Source organism: Doryrhamphus excisus, chromosome 8 (assembly GCF_030265055.1).
Source record: "Doryrhamphus excisus isolate RoL2022-K1 chromosome 8, RoL_Dexc_1.0, whole genome shotgun sequence".
NCBI lineage: Eukaryota > Metazoa > Chordata > Actinopteri > Syngnathiformes > Syngnathidae > Doryrhamphus > Doryrhamphus excisus.
The window spans coordinates 11593589-11620333 of record NC_080473.1 but is presented as its reverse complement, the minus strand read 5'-3'; the positions used below and the strand labels follow the sequence as shown (position 1 = coordinate 11620333).

The window sequence follows — 26745 nt, the reverse complement described above, 5'->3', positions numbered from 1 at the left end:
GAATTGTTTTTTCATCATCTTTATATTCGATATATATATATATATATATATATATATATATATATATATATATATATATATATATATATATCTTTATACATATATACTGTATATACACAGACACACTGAGTTCCTTGTAAATGCTATATTAATAAGTATTTAATTACCCAATCAATTTTTTGTAGACAAGACTCCACAACCACTGCATATTGTGAGAGATGTTTTATTCATGTTCTATGAGGCCGAGTGCACATTGTCACACAGAACAACTGCCTCTGTTCCAATGGCGATTCCGGATTCACCTCAAATTGCATTTGAACATTTACAAGTGACCGACATTTAAATTAGTTCATATAAAAACTTCACACCGACACTGCATGACCGACTTGACCCAAGTTCACACATGCACGCATTCAGACATTGTAAGAAAAATATACAAAATCTCTCTGCACCAGCTTTACCATTAATAATGACAGCTGCATTTCTTTAGAGAAACTGGAAATTAAGGCAAGGTCTTAGCTTTAAAAAAAAACTTTCCAGTTTAATAAAAGATTGTGAGAAACATTTCATTTTGGTTTTAGGCAACATCCCAATTTCACTAAGTTTTAGATGAGAAACTAATTGAACAATATTCAGATGTAATCAAATCACCACCTTGCACTGGACTCTTAAAATGGAAGTTAATGGGGGAAGCATAAAAACAGTGCTTAAAATACATTCTTAAGTTTATTCATTAAATATTGTATTGTTCCTTGGCCAATGACATGATTTTTTCACCCTCCCAGTGCAAGTGAGCCAACAAAGTGGTGCACCGCCTGCAGAACCAGCTTAATTCTCAAACATTTCAGCTCAACTTTCTTCAGAGTCTCTCCCATTGAGGAAAAACAAACATGAATTATTTATACAGAAAATGTGTAAGATGAGAACCGAGGAGCCTAATTAATTGGTATCACTCTTTTCCTGCCACCTGAGAATAGGATGGATCAAAATCTTGGCAAAAGCATGGCCCAATTGTTCTATTCACTACTTTTGCTGCTCTAGAGAAGCCAAGGCACAAAATTGGACGCACTCTCCAGAGGCTCCGGACGCTTTTATGCAGCAAAGCCACTGTAGAAGAAAAACATTCCACATCTTTGTTGAGCTCATGGAGTATTCACAGGGATTTATAATGAACTGGGAAGTGGGGGAAATTGTGTTCTTGTGACTTTGGAACTTGAGTTAACACGGAAAGGGTTTGACTCAGGAAGGACAAGTTGGAGCAATCAAAACTTGCCGAGAGGCGAGGCGGGACGGGACGGACGAGTGGTCACAAAAGATTATGTGACTGATGAGGTCACTATGGGATTACGAGTTGAATTACTGGTGAGTGCTCAGAACACACAGCAAAAGAAATAGTCTTCCCCAGTTTTAGATCAGTCTGAACGAGGAAGATATATAATGCATCAAGTTCAAGTGCACTGGTATTGCTGTCCCTGGCTTATCGTTCCAACAGAAAATCCAAATAAAAGCTCAGATTTTGTTGGCATACAACGTCTCCTCGTCGCTTTCGCTTTCATCCTGAAACTCATGTGCGAGAAGAGACTTCTTAGATCCCATTGACGTGAGGTGGATCTCGTCGTCGTAATCATCTCGGTGCTGGCGCAAACGGTGGAAGCCATCTTTCTGGTGATTTGACTTGGCAGCGCATACGCACCAGATGATGCATGCAGTCACCACCAACGCCGTCATGGAGGCGGCTGCAGAACGGAGAAGTACAAGCAGTTGGGACATGAATGTCAAATCACATTTTTTTTTTTAACCAAATGTCCAAAGTATGAAATAGAGACGTCTGATACTGGCGTCAGTTCATAGCAAAATCATGTTTTCTGATAATATAAAGCACAGGATGGTGACGTCAGCAACAAAGCTTGCTAGCCGAAAATGTCTGCAGTTTGGAATTATTGCTAAATTACACCTTCAGATTGCGAAAAGTACAACAAGGGGAGTAAGGCGTCATCCTTCAATATCACACCTCAGGTAGAATCACTGACTTGCATGGTGGAGCTAAGCTGAATGAGCCCAGCTGACAATTTCACAGATTGCATAAATCCAGAGTTTCATACATTGCACTTATTAATACAGATATTTGTGCCACATAGAAATGTGCAACATTCTAAATTGTAATTGTAAAGTTAGAATTTTTACTACCCAGTTAAAGAAATTAGACTTAAAATGTGTTTACGACATAAAAAAAGTCGTAGTTTTATCTACACAAGGCACACTCTGCTGTCATTTTGAGGACTTACCTGCACTTGCCACCACAAATTCTCTTGGCAGACCAAAGATGCTATTGTCCATGTCAAACTCAATGATTACAGAGCTGGCAGCTTCATAGGACGACACCACCACCTGCGTAAAAGCAAAAGTGCTCATTCAGTGTGTGAAAACTCTCACATTGAACCATAATTCTCCAACTGTCGACACGCTCTTGTGTCATTGCCTTCCAATTAAGTCAAAATTGTCACATGCACAGCACATTAGTGACGCTCTCCTCTCTTAGTTCTGTCAAATAAAACCAAAAACAACAGACTTTGAAAACTTCCGCTCCATCCTGCCTACTCCTGCATCAAAGTGCACACCGAGCTCCTTATAGAGCAAAAGGCAACCTCATTAACAAGCCTCCCCTGCAGGTGTGACTACTCAATATAATCCGCCGCAGGTTGCCTGGTGGGTCTGAAACAGGATTAGATCACCTGCTCATCAAAAAATGTAAATTCCTCAGCTTTTTGAGATATGAATTTTCAGAGTCAGACTTCATCTGCTCTTTGTGGCTAATTCATTTTTCTGTGTCTCGTTGGTTTACTTTGTGTGGTTAGACAAATACTATGGTGCAGTGAGGGCTTCCCACTGCAGAGTCTCAGTCTCAATTCAGTGATGCTGTCGGAATACACACTCCAAATGTTGTTTGTAAAACAGTAAGTGCGCCTCTTGATCTTAAATTATCTCTATGGATGTCTAACACATTTACAGTGATCCGTTTAAAAGAGGTATTGTTTTTAACTTCTAGAGATGCTGCATGTGAGATGAGTTCCTATGGCTTAAGGCGCCGTATTAGAGGCCCAAAGAAATATGGAGAAACGACAAAGGAAAGGATTCACATGCTAGCACCAAGTCATTTGGATGTGTTGAGTGAGCAGAAGGAAGTGGATTGTGCAGAGAGGAAGCTGGACGACCGATATATAAGGAACGCTGCAATTGTTCCAGAGCTCTACGTGACCTTCCGTGAAAAAGCACAAAGTGACTCAAACAGTGTGTCGGTGCATCAGCCAGATCCAGGACCTTCATTGACAATCCATGGCTTTACAGTTGCAGAGTACCAACAGATGTATCATTCGGTGGTGGATCCGCTGCTGTTGAGTCCTTCCGGGAAGCTGAAAACCTACAGTGTGGAGCTGGGACGCGCTATTAAGGAGCATCTGTTTACAGAGCTGGCCTACCCGACAATTCAAATTTCTGAGCAGTCAACAGGAAAAGTGGAAGTGCTGGAGAGATTTTGCTTACTCCGCTCTACACCTCACATAGATGTGGACTGTAATGGACACTTACCGTAATAAAATCATGCAGTCTTTTGTGTGTCCAATTATTGAAGGCATTTTTGCTTGATTACTTGCTTTACTGCTATGTATATTCAAGCAGAGATGCTCCTAGTAGTATTCCAGTGACTGGATGTACTTATTAGTGAGTGATTTAGGTGTACCTGATAAACTCATTGGTTCCCTTCTTACCCCATCAAGCAGAAAATTTCCATATGTACTGTATATACCTCTTGTCGTTGTTGCTGGTAGCCATCAGCAACTGCTTCAATGTTGTGGTTCCCTGGAGCCAGCAGCGCGTGAAAGTAGCCACCCTCTGCAGTGAACACTCTGGCTCCCCCATTCAGGATGATAATGGCGCCAACAATGGGTTTCCCGCTCTTATCCCTCACCACACCTCGTACCCCTTTATGGACCTTAAAGTGAGTAACAAACATGGAGTGTGTAACATCTACACGCCGTTTTAATACAATATATAAAAATCAAGTGAGCCTACCTCCACCAACATGCTTAGAAGAGGCTTCTTGTTCTCTGCCCAGAGTGTGGCCAGCTGATCAGCTGGGGGGAACACACAGCAGCCAGTGTATACGGTGATTTCCGGACAGTAGCCAAAGTCCATGCTGAAGTCCTGGAAGGTACATAAAGGAGTGTGAATCCAACGTTTATTATTGGATCACAGTCGCCAGGTTTATTTTCATCCTGAGCCACATCAGCACCGCCCATTCGTCCATTTTCTATACCGCTACTTTATTGCCACCATAGGTAATAACTAAAAACCGACCTCTAGTGGCTTGATGCAATAATTGCACAAATCACTGCAGGGTATGTAGACAAGACAACATGGAAAAAAATCAGTTTTAAAGCTACCATGGGCCACATAAAATGACAGTCTAAGTTTTATGCCATTTTACTAAACATTTATGTGTAAACAAACATTTATATAAAGAAAAAAAAAGTCCAGATGGAGGCTATTACCTTCATGCTGCCCATGTGGCTCTGTCTCTCCGCTGCCCTCATCACTCCATCGGGAATGTTGCTTGCTGAGAGACGATAAACAAATTCTCAGTTATTGTTCAGTATCTTAAAATAACACGACTGTTACTGTGCCACCTCACAAAACTTTTGCCTCATTGTAACGAGTAGACATTTTGCAATTACAGATGATTAAATTGTTGTGAGAACATGTTTCAGATCAAGAGAATATCCAATGTGCATACTCTGCCCGTTAGTTGAACATCCGGTGTCACCGAGGTGCATCTTGGGATGGTTGTTGGCATAAACACTTGCCAGGTATTTCAGAGTGCCTTCATTCTCCACTGAAAGATGAATACAACACAAGAGAGTTGAGATGAGTACGATCCAGAAATAAACAACTTTCAGGTGGTATCTTTATCAGAGTCTTTCAGACTGGCTGTTACGTAACCTTCTGTTTTTAGCTTGTCAAGTCAATCTGTAGGCTGTGAGGACACGGTGACCCAGTTGCTAATATGACGTAACTAAAAAGGTCTAGAGTTCTGTTTGCGGCATCAGGAAACATCAGTAGAAATGACTATTAATTTGTGTTGAAGTGATGGAAATATTCAATGAATTGAGTTACTGAATCCAATCCAAGATCTCTATGACAAATTGTCTCATCTATTGACAAATTTCCTCTGTGATGTAGTGAAGTGAACCTATTTTTACGCTCTTGTAAAATCACTAATAATATAGTAAGTCAGTGAATACATAAGCAATAGGATACAGTCACCTGATTGGACAGGCTTGTCGTATGGATAAGTAGCCACAAGGGAGCCTCCATCGAGGGCCACAGACAGAGTGTAACCTTTATCTAATATCATTTCCATCATCGTTCTGGTCTCGGGCTGAGGCTCCACCACACGCTGCGATGCATTGCCTAAAAATAGAGGCACAATAATACAAGTTTGTGTATCTCACATGTGTTACATTCAAACAAAACTGTACAACTGACCAAAGAAATCGGTGTCCAGATCCTTGCCGTGAGCATTGGTGAAACCCTGGGTGGAGGCGCACTGTTTCTCCACCGCTTGTTCTCTTCCATCGGGGTTGATAGACGGCACAATCACAATTCTTGTCTCGTTGATGAGCTGATGGAGGCAAATGGAGAGACTATTTCCCAAAGGCACTAATTGATTTATTTTTCTGTCAAGACGAGATAGGCCTTTTCATGAAGATTCATTCATTCATTAGTTTTCTACCGCTTTTCCTCACAAGGGTCACGGGGTGTGCTGGAGCCTATCCCAGCTGTCTTCGGGCGAGAGGCGGGGTACACCCTGGACTGGTCGCCAGCCAATCACAGGGCACATATAGACAAACAACCATTCACACTCACATTCATAATAAATAAATAATAAATAAATAGTCCTACCCTTGTAATGGCTGGGTTCTTGCCATAGTTGATACATAAGAAGGCAGCAAACTCAAGCAAAAGTTCGGTGCCCACTGGGGCGTTACCATGGATCCCTGCCACAAAGCGGACTTTGGGCTCAGAGGGTTCAGCCTCTCCTGGGTTGTTGGAGATTTCCAGAGCCCAAATAGTTCTAAACTCAACACTTCGGCCCAAACTAAAAGAAAAAGAAGTCAGATTACTTTTAGCATCCGTATGAACTTAAAGTTCCAAGTAGCATAAAATGGCTTGAACATCACAAACCTGTGTAAGAACGTAATTTTGGGAAAGTTGAGTGTAAGACCTCGGAGGAACGCCGACAGCTCCTTGTACCCTCGGAATCTGAAGCTGTTCTCAGTGTCTGTGCTCCTGACCAACTGTTCTAAGCCCTGGCCAAGAGAGAGGTCCTTGATTAAGTTCTCAAACTCCTCCTCAGACGGGTTTTGGGTCGGGTTGGTTCCAGAGGGCGACTGGTTATTCTGGTCCGAGTGAACCCGTGTCAGTCTGAAGTCAACCACTTCTGCTCCATTCTTGGACACTGTGGCGTATGTCCTCACAGGTTTATATCTAAACATAGCAGGGGTGGGGTTAACTTCATGCTTGTGAAGGACTGGCCCTACTTGCCTTTGATATTCAGATCTTACCCATGGGCAAACGCAGTGATGGAATAGGTCCCTGGGACCAACAGTCTCCAGTAATCACCAGTGAGACCAGTGGTAATGTTGTGGTCTATGTCCTGCACATGAATGGTGGCATTGGGTATCCCCACACCATCTCTTATATCGGAGACCGTACCTTTTATCCCAATGTGAACCTGCAGGAACAAAGAGTAAATTGTGATAACAAGGCAAAAAAATATCACAGATTTGATTGTTTGTGTGCTACCTGGTGGATAAACTGAAGCAAAGATTGTCGATTTTGCTCCCAGTAGTTTGGCAGATCCTTGGCCCACGGGTACTTCACACATCCCAACTCGATCGTCACCTCAAAGCAGTTGGTGTTTAAGTAGTTCCAGTCCTGCATGCCACCTGGCAAGAAAACAGATTTTAACATGTGTATGCATTACTATCATCAAACAAGTTCTTTACTGTATGATATTGTCACACTTTTATTATTTTAACATGAATTATGTAAATCAACCTACCAGCAACGTTGTACCAGCTGGCACCATTGGTGATGCCTTCAGCAAAGTATTCGTTAGGGTATAATTTCACACAAGGGTGTCCGCTGTGCATCAGAGGGTTTTCCTGCAAACACATGAAGAAAAATTAACAGAATGCTAAGCTAATGGACCCTTCCCTCATCAAATACTCCATAGGGCCAAGGTGTTTCATTCCATGTACAAGGCTCCAGTTGAGGTACCTGAGAGTAAGTTCGAGCCAACTGCTGAAAAACCTTATCATCAGGAGACTTGCTGTACTTTGTTTTCCCCTCTTTGTCGTCATCGAAGGGATAGTTGACCACCAATGAACCTAAACTCACAATCACATCGAAAACAGACAAATCTAAATACCTGACATAAGCAATTGGATGTGATCTTAAAAGAATGGGACTTTGTACATGACAGCTAGAAATAAAAGAATAAATTTTGAAAAACTAAATTGCCCGTGCCTCCATGGAGGTTAGCTGACAGGACGAAAGGGTTGCTTTTCAGCCAGTTCATCACAGCAACCGTCTCTGGCTGTCTGGGATCTTTGATGGTGGCAAACTGGTCTGGGAAGTTGCGATTCAGGTCATAATTGTTGCTGTTGTTGCGCCCTCTGTAGCCTCGAACATCACCTGTGACGAAAAAAAAACACTTGTGGTGATTTGAATGCATCTGCGAGAAGTAACAACACCACTGCAATCCAAACAATGTAATAACTGTGGGCTTAATGAATTATACATTTGCGTCTTTGGCTCTTACCTTCACTGGCTACCTCGTAGCCGTCAGGGTTCATCGAAGGCATGATGTGAATACGTGTGTTGTTGATCAAATCTGTGACCTCGCGGTCGGTGCCGTAGTTAAGGCACAGGTACTCGATGAGGTTGAGCAATAACTCCCGGCCCACCACTTCATTGCCATGCATGTTGCCCACATATTTAAATTCTGGTTCACCTGGGAGAAGCAAATGAAATTCCAGATAATGCAGAAGAGTACATGCTTGTTCATATATAAACAAAAGCTGTTTTTACCATGTTCATGAACGGTAGGGTTGTCTGAGATGACCATTACATAGAGCTCTCTACCGACCACTGAGCGGCCAATGGAGTAAAGATGAGCAATCGACGGGAACTCGCTGCTGTACTTGCGTAAGAAGAGCTCCATGTCAGCATAGTTATGGTGTCGAAATTCCTGAGGTTGAATGGGCAGCGGTGGAGGTGGTAACACAGAGGAAGTGCTTTGACTTTCTACTGAAGGCACCACCTGTGGCGTTGTGGGTTCAGGGGTGTTAATGACGGTGGAGGCATCTGAAGGTGCAGTGGTTGATGGCGTGAAGGGCGTGGTCAGAGATGTGTTGCTTGCAAGATTTGGCTCGATGGCCAGTGGCTCTAATGTAAAATTAAGCGTGGCGGCTTTTCCTTCTAAGACCTGCACATTGTCGATGGTCAATGGTTTGTACCTAAACAGAAAATAAAACAATCCAGCTTTAAAATCACTTGTATGTAGAAAAAAATACATGTATGAATAAAATGAGAAACACATTCTCCTGTTCTCGTAACAGTGGAAACTCTACATTTATGAAAGGCTCATAAATAAGTTTTATTTGCAGTTTGAAGTTGGACAAATGGCAGGCAGATGAGCTTCCCAAGAATAATGCATAATATATAAGAATAATTATTATTATTATTTTAACTAATACTTTTAAACTTTTATGTTTTTATCTTTTTAGTCCTATTTTATGCTCTTAGTCTTGAGCTCTTAACTCCAGTGTTTTGTTTTTATCTTTTTAGTCCTATTTTAAGCTCTTAGTCTTCAGCTTTTAACTCCAGTGTTGTTTTTATCTTTTTAGTCCTATTTGATTTGATGCTCTTAGTCTTCAGCTTTTAACTCCAGTGTTGTGTTTTTATCTTTTTAGTCCTATTTTAAGCTCTTAGTCTTCAGCTTTTAACTCCAGTGTTATGTTTTTATCTTTTTAGTCCTATTTTAAGCTCTAAGTCTTCACCTTTTAACTCCTATGTTGTGTTTTTATCTTTTTAGTCCTATTTTATGCTCTTAGTCTTCAGCTTTGAACTCCAGTGTTTTGTTTTTATCTTTTAAGTCCTATTTGATTTGATGCTCTTAGTCTTCAGCTTTTAACTCCAGTGTTATGTTTTTATCTTTTAAGTCCTATTTGATTTGATGCTCTTAGTCTTCAGCTTTTAACTCCAGTGTTATGTTTTTATCTTTTTAGTCCTATTTGATTTGATGCTCTTAGTCTTCAGCTTTTAACTCCAGTGTTTCCTCAGGGGGGTCCTCCACACTGGGGGCTGTGTCGGGTCTGCTGAGGGGGTGCCATCCTTGGGTCCCTTCGACCCAGCCGGCTGGGGGTTCCTCCCTTTAATGTGGGGGTCCGCCCATCTGTCGGAGTCGGGGGGCCCCGGGTGCTGGTCCCCCGATGGCACGGCCTGCAGCTCCTCCCAGTGTGGACGGCCCCAAAGGTGGCGTTTCCTTGATCCTCAGTGTCATTCCATGTCTCCCTACTGTGTGTGATTGTGTGTGTGTGTGTGGGTGTGTGTGTGTCTAGTATGGAGGGTGGGAAGGAGGGGCTTTCTTTTGTTTCTTCGTTTTTTTCCTTTTAATTTTAATTGTTTTAATTCTGTAAAGCACTTTGTGTTGCATGTCTTTGCAGGAAAAGTGCTATACAAATAAAGTTGATTTGATTTTGATTTGATTTGATAATGCATACTCGTTTCACTTTGTTTGATAAGGTCCTCAAGGTGGGCCAACTCAATGATGAAATTGCAGTGCAGGCTGGGCTCTCTAGTGCTAACCTGCTGCTAGCACTCAGCTAACAGTCAACTCTAGCCAGCTGTTTTGTTCAGGTAATGTTATCATTACGCTGTACAAATATCATCAACTTGTTATATTAGATGATATTATAGTATCAATCTGATCCTTGTTGTTCTGCATTTGCATTGCATAATAATTCACCAAGTAAGCAATCAACAACATTCTCTGGTTTTCCTCACCCTGCGGTCACAGCGGTAATGTTGTAGGCTCCTGGGAGCAGGAGTCTGTAGTAGTCTCCGTAGTTTCCGGTGGTCAGATTGTGGCGGATGCCTGCCACCACAATACTGACATTGGTGAGGGCCGAACCGCTGACGTTGTCCTTTACATAGCCACGAACACCAATATGGACCTAGGAACAAACAATCTCATTAAACAGCAATTAATACAGACTGATCAAAATATACAACATATGTCTGTCTTCATACGTTTAGAAAATTATATCATGCTCAAACTATCCCTGTTTGCTTAAGTATTTCAGAGTGTTTTTGTGTGTGGCGGTGTTGCGCAAATAATGTGTCACACCTCGTAATGAGGTCAGCCCCGCCTCCTTCCCAAGATAAAACTTGATGTCTTTGCTTGGATTTGCTATGTTAGGAGCCCGTATAGATGCATTGAAGCTGCTCGTGAGCAAATACGATGTGTACCTTTTCCATGTAGGCCAATAGAGACTCTTTGTTTAGCTCCCATTCCTTACGGAGCTCAGTAGCAGGAGGATATTTGCAGCAGCTCAGCTCCATGGTGATCTCCAGACAGTTCTCATAGATGTAGTTGTAGTCCTGCATCCCTCCTGCAAAAAATGAAATAATAATTATTTATTCACCATCTTTTTGTTTTCCTATTAGATTATCCCACTGGAACAAAGCAGGTATCAAGAGTCTCTTGACGCCTGAAGCGTTGCCATGACAGCTCGGTGTGGCTCATAAGAACCTTTAAAAATGTCACCTTGTCCAACTAAGCAGGTGGTAGGGGCTACCGAAACCAAGCATCAACTGCGACCTCACCTTGGTGGTTCTTTTAAACATTAATATCACACAGTGGAGAGGGTGCACAAGTGTGCTCTAATGTGTCTTTGTAGTGAAACGCAGTTCAAACAGAGTGGGATTTAGACCCTCAGGGTGAAAAAGGATCATCTGACACAGAGTCACTGTTATTTTTAGAAGAAAAATATAGGACCTGACGATTTAACAGATAAGTCATGCTTCAAAAACCTCTTTAAATTGGCCAATTATTACGTTTCAAGCCCCATGGGCTCATTTTGATGTGCCAGAGCAAGTCGCCAGAGGTTTACCTTCATGTGAGGCAGCCAGGACAACAGGGTGCTATGTAAACCCAGCCAAACCTAAGCTATGTATGTCCTAAATGATGATCAAATAACAGTGGACTAACAATGTGGCAATTCAACCGTGGTGGCCAACTGACAAAACTTTAATTGTTTGCCGGGTGTGAACAAATGTTTTAAATTGAATGAGGAGAGATTGTAAACAGATTAGGCAAAGTAAACATTCCTCCTGGAGGCTGACAGAGAGCTCTAATCTTAAATATCCTGTCTATGTACCGGATCCAGAGTCAAAAAAAAAAAAAAAAGAAAAGAAAACAGTGTGGATGAAATGTGTTTTCTGTGGATTAAAGGTATATTTATAATGATATAGATCAGTGGTTACCAAACTTTTTTTTTTGCAGCGCCCCCCTTTTGGAGATGAAATTATTTCCATTTCTGATCCTAGTGTCATGCTGATGATTTTATATATTCATTCATTCATTTTCAAGGGTCGCAGGGGTGCTGGAGCCTATCCCAGCTGTCTTCGGGCGAGAGGCGGGGTACACCCTGGACTGGTCGCCAGCCAATCACAGGGCACATATAGACAAACAACCATTCACACTCACATTCATGCCTATGGACAATTTGGAGTCACCAATTAACCTAGCATGTTTTTGGAATGTGGGAGGAAACCGGAGTACCCGGAGAAAACCCACGCATGCACGGGGGGAGAACATGCAAACTCCACACAGAGATGGCCGAGGGTGGGATTGAACCCTGGTCTCCTAGCTGTGAGGTCATGATTTTATATATGATATAGATAATAATTTAAACTTAAAAAATCATCAAAATTGTTCTGTTGTGAATGCTGAATCATGAAAGTACAATAATTCACTCTACACCAAGGTTGAAAATTATGCAAGATTCTTCCCTCTGTGCATCATGGCTAGTATATAATGTTATACATTCTTACAGTTTTCCAACTGTAACATAACCCTGCACACACCTGACATCACAATCTCCCAATGGAAAAAAAGAACACTGTGCAGCTCAAGTTTCTTTGCAGTTGATGCAGTGCAAACCACAAAAAATATGATATACAGATTGACAGAATACAGATCCTTCAAATGCGTACTACACACATCCGCAAACACTAGTAAAATAAAGCACTGAACCAGAGTGAGCACTCCAAATATTTAATCGAAGAACCCTAAGCTACAGTTCCGTTTGTGTGTTCTGCCGGAAACCAGATCAACCAGTTGGATAGACTTCAGGAATTAATTATGGCAAATCAAGCAATGTGTGTTTTGCCCTGCAGCATGTCACGTAAATACATTAAATCCTGGATTGGTTCAAAAATATACATATCTGTTTCCATTGATGATTTCCCTGGCTTCTTACCTGATACATCGTACCACTGTGCCCCATTAGTGATGCCATCTGTAAAGGTCTCTTCTGGGGAATTGGGACAGTTGGGCTGACCAGTCTTCATCACTGGGTGGTTCCTGGAGTACACCAGCGCCAGGTAGCGGAAAAGGCTGTCATCTGCCGACTGGCTGTAATGACCTTGTTGCTCGTGCAAGGCCGAGTCATCAAAAGGGTAACTGGCAACCACAGTTCCACCATGCAGGTTACCGGACAAAACAAACCTGTAAAGGCATTACAAGGATTATTCATTCATTGACTTTGTACCGTTTATCCTGTTCAGGGTCATAGGTGAACTGTCAGCCGACTTTGGGCCAGAGGTAGGGTTCACAATGGCCTGGTCAGCAAGGTTTAGTTTAATGTTCTTAAAAGGCTGCAGTGGAACCTTTTAGGTTAATGCCCCTGCAACAATTCGGAATTCAAGGAAAATTTCAAAGAAAACCCAAAGGCTCGGTTTTTACTGATACACACAAACCTCCAAAAGCTCAGTTTTTAAGGTTTACCTGTACATAACATGCCCTCATTTGTGTAACAAAGCACTTATACAATATGTGTCATGGCCACAGATAGATTGCAATCATTTTGCATGAACAATGTTCAATGTCAGAAGTTTTCTTTTTTAAAAGGAACATTTTAAGAGCTAAAAGGGAAGACAATATTGTTGTATCATTTCAGTAAATGCATTTTGTAATGTAAATTTGTTGCGCTTACCGCGCTGTACCGTGCAAACGCGTAGCAGCATTCAAACCAAAACAAAGGTTTGCCAGGGGACCTAAAGAGGAACTATTATGCTTCTTCCACTTTTCTGACCAATAGGTATTATTATAATGTTGTACTCTGGTGTTAAACGATACCAGAACATCAGATAATGAGGTTTGCGCATTTGGAAGCAAGCTCTGAAAGAAGTTAAAAAAGCTTGGTTATACCATTCATTCATTCACTTATCCTTACAAGGGTCCTTACAAGGGGGTTGCTGGAGCCTATCCCAGCTGTCTCCGGGCAGGGTACACCGTGGACTGGTTGCCGGCCAATCCCAGGGCACATATAGACAAACAACCATTCACACTAACATTCATACCTATGGACAATTTGGAGTCGCCAATTAACCTAGCATGTTTTTGGAATGTGGGAGGAAACCGGAGTACCCGGAGAAAACCCACGCATGCACGGGGAGAACATGCAAACTCCACACAGAGATGGCCGAGGGTGGGATTGAACTCGGGTCTCCGAGCTGTGAGGTCTGCGCACTAACCACTTGACCGCTATGCAGGTTTTACCAAGTTTTTTCTAACACTGAGTTCTACTGACAACAATGGGGTACAGGTTGCCAGAGTGTGACCAATCACAGTGGAGTGGGCGTGTCTGAAGACAGGCTGTGGGTGGAATAAATTAAACAGGTTCTGGTCGAGAGCAGGAAATCCTGCAGAAAGAGGCGCAGAATCTGGAAGATCTAGAAAGCTTTGTGTGGGTTAGCATGTGTAGTCTTTGTAGAATGTTTCCGTTGCATTTTGAGGTTGAGGTTCAAGCATTTGGACATCGGTAACTAAAATTACAGCATATTTTTTTTATTCTGGGATTATTCAAGCGAGGAAAACGGAGGTAGCCACAGTCAAAATGAAATGCAAGATTATTAAGTGGGTTACTGAGTGACAGGAATGTCTCTCTACACTGGAGAACACAGTCTTGAGTTGAGATCTATGCAGTTTTTGAATGTCACTTCAACCTCAGAGCAGTAAGACCTCAAACAAGGGGAGTGACCTGTGGAAATGTGTGTGTGTGTGTGTGTGTTACACTCACTTTTTGTCGTGCATCCATCTAATCACAGCCATGACTTCAGGGATGTTATCAGTGTCCAGCAGTTTTTCACGTTCTCCATCATACTGGTCTGGAAAGCTCCTGTTCAGGTCCATATTTTTAGCATTGTTCCTCCCTCCGGTGTGGCCAATGCAGTCTCCCTCCTTGGACACCTCAAAACCATCAGGGTTCATACTGGGCATGATGTATATGTCTGTGGTGTTCACCAGCTCCGTTATACGCGGTTCCTGGTCGTATTGGGTCAGTAAGTATTCCACCAGATAGACCAGAACCTGCCTGGAAACCGTCTCGTCACCGTGCATGTTGCCCACGTACTTGAACCTGGGTTTACCCTGTGAATCTACAAGGGGGTCCCTGGTGATCCGCATTACCCACAGCTCCCTGCCTTGCACGGATTGACCTACGCTCGACAGGTTTGCTATGTGGGAGTATTTCTCGGCATACGACTGTAAACGACTAGTTAATTCTACATAATTGTAGTATTTGTTGTAGTTCTCTACCGTTTCTTCCGTCGAGACGCTCCGTGTCCGGTGTAGCCTGGCGTCAGCGTCGCCGAGGTGGAACACAAGACAGACAAAAGAGACGAAAAGTGACACCCGTAAACTCTGCATAGCAGACTCCCTCTTCCTCCTATGTTCCATGTTTCTATCTCTACAACATTCGGGTATTACAGAGAGAAATGAATGTTAGTTTTGGCTGCGATATAGAAGCTGTGTTTTCGTTGTCAGCTTCTCCGGCCTCCCTGTAGTCCACTTCATGAAGGAGGCGGGGCTTCACATCGAGGAAGCGTTTTTTTAAGGTGGACCAAACGATTTCGTTTTAAATTGACGTCAAATGATTTTACAAACTGTATTTATTACTTTATGTATTGTATGTACTGTATTGTATTGTATTGTATTTAAGGAGGCTGGCCGAACAAGAAAATTAATGTCAGTTAATTAATTGACTTAACAGTCACATATGTTAAACATTTGTTTGAGTAACTTTTGGGACTCTATAAAATACACCAGTGGTGTCCAAAGTGTGGCCCGGGGGCCATTTGATGCTCTCAGCTCAATTTTTATAATATTTATATAAATTTATATTTATAATAAATTTATAACTTTTATTAATTAATTTATATTGATATTATTTATTATATTTTATTCGACATGAAACATTAGAAAGGGAGATAATAAAAATAAAAAGTGAATGGTAAAAATAAAATATTAAAAATAAAAAATAATAATAATCCCATAGTGGGCTCCACATCCTTTAGTTTTATTTCTACAATATGTCACTAGCGAACAGAATATGTGTGTGTGTCCATATATTTCTATATGTACTGTATGTATATACATATGTATATAAAGTGTATATTTTAAAGTGTAAAAACAGGGGCCCTTTGCAGTCTGCACTTTTTTTCTGCTGGCTATCAGCATATTGTAGAAATAAAATAAAACAACAAAGAAACATGTATGTCGTGTGTATGGATGTAAGTATGATGCATGGTTAATACGCTCAATACAATACATTCATATGTGACTTTTACTCATCTGTATACACCATTCATCATTGCACTAAAATGAATATATCTGAAATATGTCTGCAATACCACGGCGGTCGAGTGGTTAGCGTGCAGACCTCACAGCTACCAGGGTTCAATTCCACCCTCGGCCATCTCTGTGTGGAGTTTGCATGTTCTCCCCGTGCATGCGTGGGTTTTCTCCGGGTACTCCGGTTTCCTCCCACATTCCAAAAACATGCTAGGTTAATTAGCGACTCCAAATTGTCCATAGGTATGAATGTGAGCGTGAATGGTTGTTTGTCTATATGTGCCCTGTGATTGGCTGGCGACCTGTCCAGGGTGTACCCTGCCTCTCGCCCGAAGACAGCTGGGATAGGCTCCAGCACCCCCGCGACCCTTGTGAGGATAAGCAGTAGAAAATGAATGAATGAATGAATGAATGAATGTCTGCAATACATATCTGCTCCTGTGCAATATTATGTGTATATCTTGGATATCTTGTATATATCTTGTTAAACTGTACATCTTGTATAATGACAATAAAGGCCATTCTATTAAAGTTAAAATGTTTGGTTTGCATAATGCAAGTGTAGCTAATGTGTGTGGGAATGAACACCGGATTGAAATATACTTAACAAGCATGAAGTTATATTCTTTATTTGGAGTTGTCCATTTTCTTGCCCTCATAACTTGACAAACATCTCAAGACACTTTCATTTATCGCTCTCAGTGGGTCACCAGTTTTTCTCCACTGCTGCTCTCTTTCTCTCTCACACTCCAGTTCCATTCAATCCTGTCTTTTCATTTCCATCTCGCAACACAACAAATCAGTAGTAGACATCTTGGAAGAGAAGCACCGGGGAAGTGCTGGAATGATTATAAAGGAGGGAGGAGAAGAAGGAGGAGGAAGACTTTTAAAGAAGAGGAGGTCTCATTGCTGGATGCGACGCAGCGACTGCACCTGAAATGACTGAGCATGGGAGCCCCATTCTCTGTAATGTTTGTACTCGCCGCCATGCCGATCACACTCCATGATGTACTGGTAACCACGATAACCAGGGAACTGGTAGCACACCCACCTGGAACAAGAAGAAGATGAGGTCACTGGTGTTTGATATGTACTGTAGGCCTTACATCATCAACTTACGCCCCGCTCTGAACGTGCATGGATCCAATCTCATTGGTTCCCCAGCCCATAGCCTGCAGTGACGGGTAGTCGTCGCTTATCTCCCACTGGCGTCCCATGAAGTTCTCTTTCTCATACACCACCATCTTAGAACCCTTGTGGTTCTACACACACATGTATGGTCCATATTAGTAACCATCGTAAAAGGCCTATTTTTAGCGGTTCGCTCATCTCTAATGACAAGTGAGTCAGCTGTTTAATCTTTGAATCAACGGTATAGACTCACAGCAGAGCAGATGGGGCGGAAGGACATCATCCTCTCGGTGTGGTAGGCGTTGCTGCCGCTCCAAGATTCCCAGTGCGGATATTCGCCTCTCTCTAACACAAATTGCTGTCCACAGAAGCTGGAGTGCTCATATCCTGTCCAACTGCTCTCCACATGAAATGAATAGATATTAGGAGACAAAATTGCATCCAAAGTCAGCTGTGATAGGCTCTAGCTCAGGGGTCTCAAACTCAATTTACTTGGGGGCCACTAGAGCTAGGGTCTGGGCGAGACTGGGCCGCATCAGGTTTTCCAAAAAAAAAAAAAACCCAAAAAACGCATTTATTAAAAACAGAAAAATGAATAAACTTTGCTTTGGTTTCGATTTTCTACAATAAAAGCTCTGATAAAACATTCCACTGTTCTCAAATATCTTACTTTTTATTTTTCTACACAAAATAAGATGAAAAATAAATAAACAAATCAAGAATAAAGAAAATCAATCAATCAGTAATAAATAAATAAATATAATAATAACAATAAAACAGCAAATAGACAATTTTTTTTTTCAGATTAAAATTAACAAAGCATTATTAGAGCCCTGTAGACATGACAAAACACGACTATAGTCACATTTATACTCTTTTTATTTACAACATATTGCGCAACTGCAGGGTCTTGAGACACATGCTAACTCGCAAACTAGAGAGCTAGCGACCTAAACGGTAGCCTTCAAGTTATTTCCTTTAAACTTAAATAGCCAAAAACTTACCACTTCCACACGGATAGGGAGGATAACTATTAACAGTTATTTAACCTTTAACATGAACATTAATCAAACGTAATAATTTTTTCTGGGTACATGATACCATACAGCATCCATATCAAACATTAAACTTTCATATCAAGGCGGGGGCCTCAAACTAGTGTCCTGCGGGCCACATTTGGCCTGCGGGCCGCGTGTTTGAGACTCCTGCTCTAGCTCATCTGTGACCCTAATGAGGACAAGCGGTATCCAAAATGGATGCATGGATATTTATTACTCGTGACTTACGCTCCACATTCCACCTTCAGGGAGCGAATGTTGTCCATGCTGGACTCCATAATATTGTGACAGGAGGAGGTAAACTCCACCCGCTTCCCCTGGAAGTTTTCCTGGTCATAAACTGTGATCTAGGAGAGGACATAAATGCATACATGTGGTATGAACATGTATGTGCAGATACACACAACAGAATAAAAAATATCAAGGATTGAATGCCGGTTAGCTATAAATCATTCATGAATATACTGTAGGTAGGTATGACTTACCTTCCATGGTCCCAGTAGGTTGGGATTATTCAGATCCATGCTATCGTGTCTGGTTGGGATTTAGCTTCAAAGCAGAGAAACAAAGGAATATTGTTATGTATGTTCAATGATATTGGTAATGGTAATGGTTTTATTTCATTTGAACATGCATCAGATTACAATTGAATGCATCCCATAATCAGTTCACAGTTCCACATGTCCAAAAGGAGTAGGAAGAAGCAAAGCTTATTAAATCCTACCCCTCCATCTGGTACTTTTACAATCAGTAACTGTTACATTTGTTCACTTCCTGCTTTCCTAATATAATACAAAAATTAACTTTGTTTTATAAATTTTTTTTGTCACGTACTGAAGTACGAGATATGACCATACAATGACATAATGAGTACCATAGTAACTGTAAATTTAGTGACATATATATGTATATATGTATGTATGTATAGCTTATTAAAGCTTATAGCTTATTAAATCCTACCCCTCTGTTACATTTGTTCACTTCCTGCTTTCCAAATATAATTATATTTTTCAAAAACTTGAAAAAAATGTAAATTTTTTTTGTCACGTACCAAAGTACGAGGTGGTATGACCATCCAATGACATAATGGGTACCATAGTAACTGTCAATATAGTGATATATATATCTATATCTATATATAGATATAGGAAGCTAAATATTGCATGTAGTCAAGAAAGGTAATTATATACATATAATTAGAGTTAAATTGAGCTCAAGACTTGCATTTTTCAACCATAACGTTTCTTGACTACATACAATATTTAGCTTCCTGTGTAGAAGGGAAGCTTGATCCATCCATTTCAAAGCCGATCACCTCTGGCTTGTACTTTTGCAGCCTACAGCTTGTAGCGATCCCCGTTTGCAGTGTAGTGGCTTGTGTAGTGGAATTATCCGATTTTAGCACTCATAAATCAGTTGAATCAGTTCAAAAATGTATGCTTGATTCATGTCATCGGAATCGCCAGCATAAAACTCTGACTTTGATTGGCGGGCCCCTGCTGTGTAGTACTAGTGAACAACGGCGACTGAATCGTCAGAGAGATATCAGTGAATAGTAATGCGTACCATTTTACTGGTAACGGCACTGTAACGTTTGAAATACTTACTGGAAGTAACTGGAAAACAAGAACAGCATTATTTTAGTACGGCTAATTCAATTGAATCCAATACAAGAATTGCATCAATATTCAGCCTTTATATACTCTACTGGTAAACGTTTTACAACGCCCCAATTTTTCCAGTTATATAATGAAATTCAAGTCGCTTAAGAATTCTAAAAATAAGACCTGTTTGGAGGACCCCAAAATGGGTAAAAAATTTAAAGCTGGAGGTACAGTTGGCTCTGGAGTACTTCGTACCGCCTCTGTCTGTGTAGAAACAGTGGTACTATACATGTGTTAACATCGGTTGAACAGCATTGTACTAATTAGTAGTAATTTGTTGCTATAAACTTTTGACCAGTAGTGTATGTACTGTGCTTGTATATATTATTGCCATTGCACTACTATAGAAATGCACTGCATATACTGAAAGGTGATATTTTGGTTCCCTTAGCTTTAGCTAGGGTGTAAAACACCAGAATGAGTGGCACAATTCTACGCAGCAAGAATTCTTTTTGCCAATGTATGGTGCATGTCTGACCTCACTTATACACGACATGTATGTGACTCAGCAGGAACAACAAAGACCGGACACACAAATGTAAAGCAACAATGCTCTGCTATAGTCTGAATGCACTGACAGGGAGGGCTTACCTGACCAGGCCCCAAAGAAAGGCGAGGCGGTCTAGTGTTCACAGTGGGGGGCTCCACAAAAAACCACGTCCTGACCCCAGAGCAAACAGGTCTATTTATACATGGCGGTACTGAGAAGTAACGCTGCCTTTGGGTCCGGACTACCGTCAGCACATTGCTGCTGCTACCATTGTTGGACGGTGAGCTGCTGGATTTTTATTTGCCACAGTGGACCGAGATGGAGGGCAACATGCCCAGTGCAGATAAGCACATGAGTTGCAAAAGAACAGCAGCGCAAACACCGCATCGGCCAGAACACGAATCACCGCAGTGGTGCATGTTCTTGGTGGTTAAGATGTAAGAACATGTCATTTAAAAACAACACCTACAGGGTCAGGCATAATGATCTGACATATTTGTAGGTTAAATAAAAGCAAAATAAAGTAAAGAAACAAAAAAGTGTTTTTATTTCTGATAAGTACATATAATGCCATTCAGTTCATTTCATTAAATCAAATGGTGTTTCGAGCTGGTGTGGGATCATGTCTACCTAGATTGAAGTGCAAACGGAATGCTCGTTGTGTTGCAGTTACGGATCGGTTTATTTTGACAAACATTTCCACAATGAAAGCGCCATGCTCACCTGTCCAATTCATGGCAGCAACTGAAAAATAAACGAAAAACAATGAAGAAACAAAGCAAAATGGCATTATATGTACTTTTTGAAAATAATAACCCTTTTTTGTGTTTTTACTTTATTTGTCTTTTATTTAACCTACAAATTTTTGCCTGACCCTGTATAAAACTTCTCCCATTAATATCAAATGTTTCTCTAGACTCACAATAAGCTTAAACGGTATTACAAGAATACATACTTACTGCATCTGACTGAGTCTATTCCATCTCGGGTCCTTTCACCTCCTCTTTGTCACTTCTGTTTGCACACATGCTCCGTCATGCACATACTACATACACTATGGCGGACGGTGCATGCCATGCACACAAAGAAAGCCACTTACCTACACACAACCATTTACACAACTGACCTTGTCATATGACTCTGTGTGATGAATCGCTCAAAAAAAGGAAAGATTCTATCACTTCACTATAACCTCACTTCACTGTGTAATATATGATGTATTGAACATGTACATAGTTTGCACCTTCATGGAATTACCGCACTGGTTCTGCTCTTGCGTTGTGCAATATTTTTGCTCATAAATGCCCATGTGGTCAGTGAGATAACGAGCAAATCATTATTAAATATTTAAAAAAGTTGTTACATATAACGAGTTTTAGAATACAATAATTGCTTTCTTCCAATTAACACCCCATTCACATTCATTTTATTCCCCTGTTATAATTACAGCATCTACAGCAGCTATTTATGACATTCACCTTTTTTTTAATGGACTCTCAGCACAATTTAAAAAACAATTAAACAAGGCAAAAGCAAGAACAAAAATGAAAAAAAGAATAAAACAAGAATAAAGACAAAATATTAGGATAATAAAGTCATAACATCAAGAGAAGAAGTAGCATAAACGTGTGATATTAATTATTTTTTTTAAAAGTACATATTTTAGTCTTTAATGATATACTATTCTCATTATATTATTGTTTTTTTTAAATTAGAATATTATGAGATATAAACAAAACAAATAATATGCTGCAATGTGTGGATAAAAGCATATATAAATATTCAAATAATACTGTAATGTTATTATATTATACTATTGTAAGACTCATAATACGCCGAAAACACAAAGCTGAGATGCAGGCTGTTTTTTCCTTGAGAAATATACAAATGTTTGTGCATATCTACATGGGTTGGTTTAAAAAAAAATTTAAAGTGGCCCATCACCATACCCTGTGGATCATAATGACACAACCCGTCTGGCGCAAAAAGTTAGTTCTCGAGCCTTCATGAACCAGCTTCACCAAAAAGGGACCAAAAAAAAAAAAGACTGGAGATGAAGCCAAGAGATTAAAGTAGTGAAAAGATGCTGAACGTGACCGTGTGTGTGTGCGTGAGAGTATGTTTAACTTTATGCTGATGACAGTGAATGTCCGTTCTTCTAACAATAGAGCTGCACAACAAAACAGTCAGCCAAGTCAGCACGACTTGTCCGCCACAGATAAGCATTGTGACCTTTGACCCCTGATTGCAGGAGCGGCCAATGAGGACTGAGCAATCCTCCCTCTGTACTCTGGCAGTGGATGTAAATGTATATATATTACCCTCTCGCTCACACAGTGCCCATCACTTTCTCCATAGGTCGACCCATTTCTGCCTGCCTGTGTAACAGTAAGTTTTCACTGTGGAACCTGCAGAAAATAACGAAAAGGATTAGTGCTGTTTTTTTTCCAGTGTGATTCTTCTCATCAGCCGAGAGTGAGCAGATGGAATATTGTCATGGGAGTGATTTATTACACCGGGGACGTTTTGGCAAATAGGTTTTTCTCTGGCTGGACAAATTGGAGAGGTTATAACTGGAAACTGACTGAGAAGTCCATTAAGATTAAACCAAGATTAGATTGCATTGGTGATTTAAGCGTTAAAAACAAATAGCTTGTTTTTTTCAAGTAAAAGTACACCCGGAATACTATTTAAGTGTGTGTGTTTCTTCCTGTTTCTCTGTAGATCTGATCATGTCTCACTCAGGTGCTCAAGGCAGCATTGGCAGCCACTCTGCCATGGGGCTGCGTAGTCACAAGGTAACTAAAAGACACACAGATGAGGTCAGGGTGCAAGCTAAATATTCCAAAATAAATCCCTTGTATGCTTGTTTTTTTCAACAGATACACCTCTTTGAATTTGAGAACTTCCAAGGTCGGAGGATGGACCTGTTTGGAGAGTGCAATAACCTGTGCGAGAAGGGTTTCGAGAGAATCGGCTCCATCCGGGTAGAGAATGGACCGTAAGTCATTAGAACTGCTGTCAGATAGGATAGCAACCTGCAGTCCGAAAACGAAATTGCAGCCCACAGATGGCATCAGATGTGTGTTTACTTTCTACAAGCAGTTAGCGGTGGGCAAAACTGTTCCTTTGAGTGAACCGGATCATTCTCGGTTCATTCGTAAAAACATCAGTTCTGTTCATTTTGGTCAATTTGTTGTTAGCCTGTGATCTCCTTCTGTGTATAGACCCGGTCAGCCATATCGAGTTCACTCATGTTCATGTTCGTTCCGCCTCAACAGTGCAACAACACGTGATGACGTACCGTGAAATCTGAAGTATTACGACCCTCCGGATCCGACTGTCTCAGCTCCCCAGTCCGGCGTTATGAAATTGACCGACAAATTGACGGACACAGCGCTATTGCCTGTCTTATCGTATCGTTGAAAGCTGACTAGCTGACTGAAAGACCGAGGTCTTTCGAGATTGACCGGGTCAATCTCTCGGCCTTGGCCTTTCCAATCAGAAAGACCGAGTCTTTCAGTCAGCTAACCCCAGCCACCCACAGAGAGAAATGACTGACTCCATTTGCAACTGAACGGACTGAACGGGTATTTTAGGGGCGGTGACCTTGTTCATTCCGTTCACAAAAAAATAACTAGTTCCTTTGACCCGTTCGTTCTTGACCGACACTGAAGTCATTCATTCAGAAAAGCAATTTTGCAGTAACTCTTAAAGCTTTTGTTTGTCATGGAGTTCCAACTTCCCATCTTCTTCCTACATATGCATGAGCACTACTTATGTTTGTTGTCAGCTAGCTATGGTGAAGTTTAGCTTAGCTAGACTGCTTTTGATGCGTACCAGTCATATTATTCAGTCAATTTGACATTTAAGATCTAAGAGTATGGCCCCAGGTCCTTAACTTTCTGAAAATTTGGATAGCAAAACAATTAGTGGTAAAGTACAGTCCCTCATAGTAAAAATAGATGTCATACACGTGTTGTCCTCTATGTCTCCATGCAGTTGGGTGGGTTTTGAGCAGCAAAACATGAACGGTGAGATGTTCATCCTGGAGAAAGGAGAGTATCCCCGCTGGGACACCTGGTCCAACAGCTATAGGTGTGACCGCCTGATGTCAGTCAGGCCAGTCAAAATGGTAAGTTCAGGAGAAGTATCGGTACATACTGTACATATCTACTAACATGTGCGTCTCCAGACGCAGTCAACGATATGATACATTTAAGACAACTTAGCTTGGCTGAGAACTTGGTTAGCACATTTTTTTCACAGCCTGAGGGCTCTGGATTCAAATCTAAGTGTGGAATTTGAATGTTATCCTCTTGATTGTGTAGGTTTTCCTCCCACGTTCCAAAAACATGCATCTTAAGTTATGGTTGAGACTCTAAAATGTCCATAGTTGTTACCGTGAGTCGGCCAGTCTAAGGTGAACCCAAAGTCAGCTATGACCCTGAACACGATGGATGGATTTTTGTTCTTTACGTATTCATGTTACATGAAGTAAGACCCACACTAAACCATGAAGTGTCGTGTGTGTTTTTAGGATCCTCAGGACCACAAAATTTGCCTGTATGAGTGCACAAACTTTGAAGGTCGGAAGATGGAGGTGTGTGATGAGGATATTCCAAGCCTTTGGTCTTACGGCTTCCAGGACCGCGTCGCTAGTATTCAGGTCACTGGTGGAATGTAAGTACTTTCTTTTCTAAATGTGTCTAACTATGAGAAAATGAAAGTGTAAAGATGAACAAATTGTTTCATATACAGTACACAGATTTTGTTAGGGCTACAAAATTGTACTCTATTGACTCAAATATTATATAAGACGTTTTTGGGAAAACAGCTGATAGATTGTAATTGTAATGGTAATGGTTTTAATTCTTTTGAACATGCATCAGATTATAATTGAGTGCATCAATTGGTAGTCTGGTATCTGGTAGTCTCCCTCTGGTGGTTTTACAATCAGTAACTGTTACATTTGTTCACTTCCTGCTTTCCTAATATAGTTAAATTATTTTTATTTTTTTTGTCACGTACCGAAGTACGAGGTGACATGACCATACAATGACTTAATGGGTACGATAGTAAGTGTCAATATAGTGATATATATAGCACATCATGACTGGTTCAAGACCCTTCATCCTTGTATTTAGCAAACATCAACTGCTTAACTTGTAACAAAAGGAAAATCACAAACAACAGTTTTGCTAACTAGCCCAACATTTTAGCCACTTTTTTTTCTGGTGCTCTCTGTGGCTTCAGGTGACCGGTGTGACAGGAGGAAAAGCTCTGCTTGTTTGGCGCCGCCAGTTGCTTTGCATGCATAAAACTCTAGATTATGAGTCTTTTTCAGTTTAATATTGGTACATATGTAAGGTGTTGATGTTTAATTTACATCCATAAGTGTGTCACAACACCTCATTGTGATGCACTGCAGTCTGCATGACTGACAACAACTATTTTGAAATTCTATTCTCATTTTATTTCATTTTCTTGATTTTCCGTGTATTTATGTTATGAGAAGCAATTGACACATTGATCTTCTTCATAGGTGGGTGGCCTACCAGTACCCTGGCTACCGTGGTTACCAGTATATATTGGAAATGGGCGCCTACAAGCACTGGAATGAGTGGGGAGCCCACCACCCTCAGATCCAGTCCATTCGCAGGGTGAAAGACATGCAAACGCACCGCAGAGGCTGCTTCGAGATGAGCGCATAGACTCGGACAGGCCTCCGTTGGCAAAAAAAGGTCAAGCTTATCAACTAGCAGGACCTTTCAAATTCGTGACCACTTTCCTGCACAAGCAGATTGCTTCTGAATATTGTTACTGATTTTGTCAGCACAATTATGGGGGTATGTGTGAAGTTCACAAACTTCCAGAGTAGCTGTACTATTGGTAAAAAAAATTAGTAGGTGGCAAATGCTCTCTGTCTCCAGACCTCATCCGAAAAAGATCATGTTTTCTTCATAGTTAGCCGTTTGTGTTGAAAATATGTTTCGGGGCTATTTCAACCCTTTTATTGCATTTACTCACACCTCTGTGTTCCAGTTACAATGATGCCAGTGAGCTTTACACAACACAGCAGTCTCCCTTAGACAAAACATAGTATTTCATATCAACACAGGAGGTATCGTCTCATGACATCCACACAGGACCTCCGCTCCAATGACATGTTATCATTGAACAAGAGGAAGCGTGGATATGCAGGATTGTACTTCACGCAGACATGATCACCTTTTGGCTGGTCCACTTGAGCTCATCCATGGGCCCGTCAAGAAGATTTAGATCTACACCTTCTCAGGGATGCTGGCATCTGGAAACTTTCCAATGGAAATAAATACACATTTTAAACAGTACTGTTTTTTTCTTATTTTGTGTGATTCTGTTGCAGTGTGCAATTATTTATTTCCTTAAAATGACATA

The 26745-nt window shown here is 41.0% G+C and overlaps 4 protein-coding genes across 5 annotated transcripts; 2 read left to right on the top strand and 2 right to left on the bottom strand.

The window, feature by feature from the left end:
* Window positions 1-207: 207 nt before the first annotated feature.
* cpda (carboxypeptidase D, a) lies at window positions 208-15216 on the bottom strand. Its single transcript, XM_058080308.1, has 21 exons — window positions 14430-15216; window positions 12609-12856; window positions 10594-10736; window positions 10129-10298; window positions 8152-8579; window positions 7883-8074; window positions 7588-7755; window positions 7339-7448; window positions 7121-7223; window positions 6862-7004; window positions 6621-6790; window positions 6241-6543; window positions 5959-6154; window positions 5542-5677; window positions 5320-5466; window positions 4790-4888; window positions 4548-4612; window positions 4069-4200; window positions 3803-3988; window positions 2286-2388; window positions 208-1736 (listed from the first exon to the last, which is right to left on the bottom strand). Exons 1-21 carry the CDS (start codon window positions 15086-15088, stop codon window positions 1510-1512), a joined length of 4128 nt encoding a protein of 1375 aa, XP_057936291.1. The 5' UTR covers window positions 15089-15216; the 3' UTR covers window positions 208-1509.
* Window positions 2634-3622, top strand: LOC131134740 (uncharacterized protein C22orf31-like). 2 transcript variants are annotated; one of them, XM_058080309.1, is made up of 3 exons: window positions 2634-2748; window positions 2856-2954; window positions 3047-3622. In XM_058080309.1, the coding sequence occupies exons 2-3, from the start codon at window positions 2914-2916 to the stop codon at window positions 3588-3590; spliced, it is 585 nt and encodes a 194-aa protein (XP_057936292.1). In that variant the 5' UTR covers window positions 2634-2748; window positions 2856-2913; the 3' UTR covers window positions 3591-3622. The 2 variants fall into 2 exon arrangements, with proteins under 2 accessions (XP_057936292.1, XP_057936294.1); XM_058080311.1 differs by lacking the exon at window positions 2634-2748 and having other exon boundaries at window positions 2755-2954.
* A 1379-nt stretch (window positions 15217-16595) lies between the features above and the next one.
* cryba1a (crystallin, beta A1a) lies at window positions 16596-20528 on the bottom strand. Its single transcript, XM_058079921.1, has 6 exons — window positions 20427-20528; window positions 18657-18720; window positions 18400-18518; window positions 17367-17508; window positions 17102-17244; window positions 16596-17033 (listed from the first exon to the last, which is right to left on the bottom strand). The coding sequence occupies exons 2-6, from the start codon at window positions 18693-18695 to the stop codon at window positions 16886-16888; spliced, it is 591 nt and encodes a 196-aa protein (XP_057935904.1). The 5' UTR covers window positions 18696-18720; window positions 20427-20528; the 3' UTR covers window positions 16596-16885.
* Window positions 20529-22591: 2063 nt separating this feature from the next.
* On the top strand, window positions 22592-26678 carry crybb1l3 (crystallin, beta B1, like 3). Its single transcript, XM_058079882.1, has 6 exons — window positions 22592-22713; window positions 23050-23123; window positions 23208-23326; window positions 24328-24460; window positions 24866-25008; window positions 25871-26678. Exons 1-6 carry the CDS (start codon window positions 22632-22634, stop codon window positions 26037-26039), a joined length of 720 nt encoding a protein of 239 aa, XP_057935865.1. The 5' UTR covers window positions 22592-22631; the 3' UTR covers window positions 26040-26678.
* The last annotated feature ends 67 nt before the right edge of the window (window positions 26679-26745 follow it).